Source organism: Apteryx rowi, unplaced genomic scaffold (genome assembly GCF_003343035.1).
Source record: "Apteryx rowi isolate R43461 unplaced genomic scaffold, aptRow1 scaffold_323, whole genome shotgun sequence".
In the NCBI taxonomy this organism is placed as follows: Eukaryota; Metazoa; Chordata; class Aves; order Apterygiformes; family Apterygidae; genus Apteryx; species Apteryx rowi.
This window is the reverse complement of record NW_020449675.1, coordinates 628,520-632,698: the sequence shown is the minus strand read 5'-3', so window position 1 is coordinate 632,698 and position 4,179 is coordinate 628,520. Positions and strand designations below refer to the sequence as shown.

General features: G+C 61.4%; 1 protein-coding gene across 1 annotated transcript in view; it reads right to left on the bottom strand.

Moving 5' to 3' along the window:
- The window catches only part of LOC112968721 (signal transducer and activator of transcription 5B-like), a 9,693-nt gene extending 5,747 nt beyond the window's left edge, over window positions 1-3,946 (bottom strand). Inside the window, exons 1-2 of the mRNA XM_026071223.1 lie at window positions 3,865-3,946; window positions 56-183 (exon numbers count right to left, since the gene is read on the bottom strand). Coding sequence (XP_025927008.1) covers window positions 56-173 — 118 coding nt within the window. The 5' untranslated portion in view covers window positions 174-183; window positions 3,865-3,946. The remainder of the gene's footprint in view (window positions 1-55; window positions 184-3,864) is intronic.
- Window positions 3,947-4,179: the final 233 nt, after the last annotated feature.

Here is a 4,179-nt window from a genome sequence, read left to right as displayed (position 1 = left end):
CCGCGGGCAGGGATGCAGCCGCGGCGGGACGCCCCGCTCACCTACCATGCCTGGCTCTCGATCCACTGCGAGAGGTAGTGCCGCACCTCGATGGGGAAGTGCTGGCCGTAGAGCGCCTGCATCTGCCGCAGGGCTTCGCCCTGGAGCTGCTGCGCCTGGATCCACACCGCCATCGCTCACCACCTGCGGCAGGGAGACGGGGCCGTCGGGACGCCGCTCCTGGGGTGCCGCCGCGCCRGCGCGCTCCGCTGCAGGAGCTTCCCGATGCCTCCTGCGCTTCCCAGCGCTGCTGGGAAATGTCTCCGGTTTCATGCAGAAAGAGGCACGGCTGGGCAGGGGGACCCTGCTCTGAGTCACCCGCTGTTTTCTAGGAAAAGCCCCCGGAGAGCTGGGGGCCGTGAAGGCATTGCTTCRCAGGGCTCGCCACATGGTAATCGTTTCCCCCCGCCGCGCTGCGTCGTGCCATCGCGGCCGTCGCCTGCCCAAGGGAACGAGGGAATGGGGGCTGGAAAGCAACCCAGGCTGAGGCAGCGCGGGCCGGTCCCGCCAGCGCCGGGAGCCGCGGGGCTGCTTGCCTTCGCCGAAATAAATGAACAGCAGCACCCAGGCGGGGCTTCTCCCAGCGAGTTTGGGGCGGCCGCAGCGGCGGGAGGGCTGCCAGGCGCCGCTCGCGCCTGGGCCGCGCGACACCCGAGCGTGCCGTGCCGCTCCACCCCGCGCCGCTCCGGACTCCCAGGCATCCCAACAGGCGCTTTGCACAAGCGCGCGCGGCACTGCGGACGCGGCCAGTGGGGGCAAATATAGAAAGGACAGCCGGAGAGACGGCACCTATAAAAAGCCAGAGCCTTCCCCCGTCGCGGTTATATTTGCAGCTTGATGGGCCCTGGCAAAACAACCCGGTAAGAGAGTCTGACGGCGATGCAATGCCCAGCGAGCCGGGGAGGGCTCCGCGGGAGCCCCCGGCCCCGCGCAGCGAAGCACCCACCGGGGCCGAGGCGGTGTTTGCAGGCACAAACAGCATTTACACACACTCGCACCCAAAYGGATTTAGCCCTAATATTGTGCAAACGGAGCCAGTCATGCTCTCGGCTGGGAGGAGATGCCAGGGCAGGGGGGAGAGACCGTCTTTGCGTTGCATCCCCCGGCCAGATGACCGGGACGGGGATCCGGTTACGGCACCGCAGCACCCGGCACGGTCAAAACCAAACAGATCCATGGAGAGAGCTGGCAGCACGGCCCTGCGGCTCCTCTCTTCCCTGAACCCTTTAGCTTACAAGGCCAGGGCACACTCCGGGGAAACCGGCCTCAAAACCAGCGACGGCCCCAGGTGCCGCGGAGGCGCCAGCCGCTCTCCTGCAGCGCCGGGGCTCGGCACGGCGCGGCGCGAGCACGGGCTCAGAGAGGGAAGAAAGCGACAGGTCAGCTGCCAYGACCGCAAAGAAATCCGAGGGTCTAAGTCAAGCACAGGGAAATAGCCAGCAGTCCCGAGCTCCACAATCTCTCCCCGACATGCAGGGAGAGGAACAGTAACTGAGAGTTGGCTAAAAATGACTTTTTCCCCCCATAAAAAGCAAGGAACATTCCCATGTTCACAGGAAAAAGATTCAGTTAGAAACCCTTCTGGTAAGGAGGGGTTTGAGGAGGCAATAAAAAATTAAAGCAATGAAAGAAGGCAAAGCGGGAAAGCTGATAGTAAGGCAAGTGTATTGGCAGTTAGAAAATGCAAACGGTTGRTAAGAGGCATCATGGCACTGATGAAAAATGCTGCCATTGGCAGAGCTGAAGAGAACTTAAAAAACTGTTTTACTGTGTCAAGAACAGACGAAATCCCAGGAGCAGCCCAAGCCCAGGGCTGGACAGRAACAGAAATATCAGCACAGACAAAAATTAAATAAACATTGCTCTTCCTATCAAGAAAATTGTGATATATTCCCATCTTCCAGCAACAAAACACTTCCCATTCCACTCCAACATGTTGTTAAGCAACAAGTATTAATCTGCTGCAGCGGTTAACTTGCAGTTACAGAGTACAAAAAGCACTGGCCTTGGAGCAGGAGCCGTGAACATTGCTGCTGGGAACGTCTGAGTGGAAACAGAGCCAACCTGACGTCAATATTTACACGGGGAAAACAGCACGTTTGGCTCGCAACAGCCCAGCTCGCCCCGCGCGTGCCCCGGCGAACTGCAGCCCCGTCCCACGGGCAGCGCGGGCCTGCCGGCCACGGTGGATAAACACGTCCCACCAAAACCGCTCCGACGAGATTGCAACAGGCCAACRGAAAGCATCACCGACGCAACACCTGGGATTCCTCTGAGCTCGTCCACAAGCAGGTGCCTGCAAAGCAGCAGCCTGGATCGCGAGCAAGCGGCCCCGAAGCTGGCAGAGGACAGGTACRAGACCTCACTTCCCAAGCGAAACCGCGTCCCGGCAGCCCAGCGCTGCAGCGGTGGCTCCCGCCGCCGGGAACGCTGGACGCGAGCTACTTGCCTGCAAGCGAAAGGAGGCTATAGCAGAAGCCGATTTCCCAAACGCCAGCCTGGATCGCACCCGCAGACCAAGCTCCTCGAGTCAGGCGGAGGGGACGCCGGGCGCAGAAGGCGCGCCAGCAGCGGGTATGGCACGAGAYGCAACGCTTGCAACAAGCGGCACCAGGCTGCTTAGCCGCAAGAGCCGATCAAGGTTAGGGAAACGRCGCTGTAGCTGCATTTTGCATAAAATACAGTGATACGATCCTTGGGCCCTTGCATGTTGCCAGAGGCAGAGTCAGCACCCTACACACCATGAACTTCCCAAAACCACCACTGCCGCTGCTCATGACAGACATCAAGCRGGAGCCTGCAGGAACTAGCGGCTGTGCATCCCACCTGGCCCCAAGGAAAGCATCCCACGGCACCCCGCTGACTGTCCTGAGCCCACGGCTTGGCTGAACTACAGCCCCCTCCGCACAGCCAGAGACACCGGGCTTTCCAGGCAGTCACGGCACTCATGTTCTTACTGGCAATCAGACTCCCGCCTGGCCAGCTGCTCGCAATTAAAGCCGGCTTGATCCAAGACCAGCATCATCCTCCTCCTCCTCCTACAGCAGCACTGCTTATCCGGCTGGGGCGAGCACTTACAACAACTTCCTTGGAGGCCTGGGATGGTTTCACATCGGCGCTCAAGGATGAGCTCCCTCCTTGTGTTGCTGGTGCAGCACCCTCCCAGGCAAAGGCACATGTAGGCACCGGCCCCACAGCCACCCTCAGCTCCCGGGCTGGGTCAGGAAGACCTCCCATTCCAGAAGAGGCCGGCCGGGAGTCTTGCCGTTGTTTATCTGCCCCCTCCATGGCGGCATYTCTTTGCCCATGTTCCTCAACCATGCCTGCAGCCTGCGAGACGCGAGCTGAGCTGCCTCCTCCTGGAGCGCCAGGCAAGGACAGGCAGCATCGCTGCAGCTTCCCTGGTTACCAGGGCTCAGCTGGGCTGCAGCAAGCACCCGCATGCACACTCGGACAATTGCAAGAGACAGATGATTGCAGTGGTTTAAGCTACTTTGCATTTGTTTTGCACTGGCAATGAGCTATAATCCCACCCATTACCACAGCTCGGTTAACCAGCAGTAACTTAACAACCCACAGCAAGTTGTTCACTGGTGACCTATCGCTTGCAACACTGCACATGCGGCAGCTTCCCTCGTGCAGGACAAGCGCCACGGACACAGCCCCTGACCGCTGCCGGGGCAGCCCGGGCAGGGGGAAGGCACGAAAGCGCATCCGGCAGGGGCCAAGGGAGAGGAGACGCCAGGGCCGGCGCTTCCGTGTCCCACTGCCACCGGGGAAAGAAGGGAGACAGGAGAGGGGCTGGATCGCCTGCTCGTAACCCACCCGAACACGCGTCCAGAGGGATGGAGGCAGCTGCAGGGGATGCGCAGGGGGAGGCCGGGCACAGGAGGGAGCCCAGCAGGCGCTCCTGGAGTGGGGCCGCTCTCCGCAGCGGCAGCACCGGCAGGGTGGGTGGTGGGGCAGGAGAGCAGCGAAGGAGCCGCAGGCACCTCTGGGGCCGCRGCAGGCGCTGCAGGAGGGCTGGCGAGCAGCTCCAGAGCTCAAGCGACAGGAAAGTCGTAATTGCATCTGCGAGGAGAAGACAAAAGGAGGGAAATGTCTCACAGGGCGAGGCAGCCGGCCAGAGGATTCCCACGG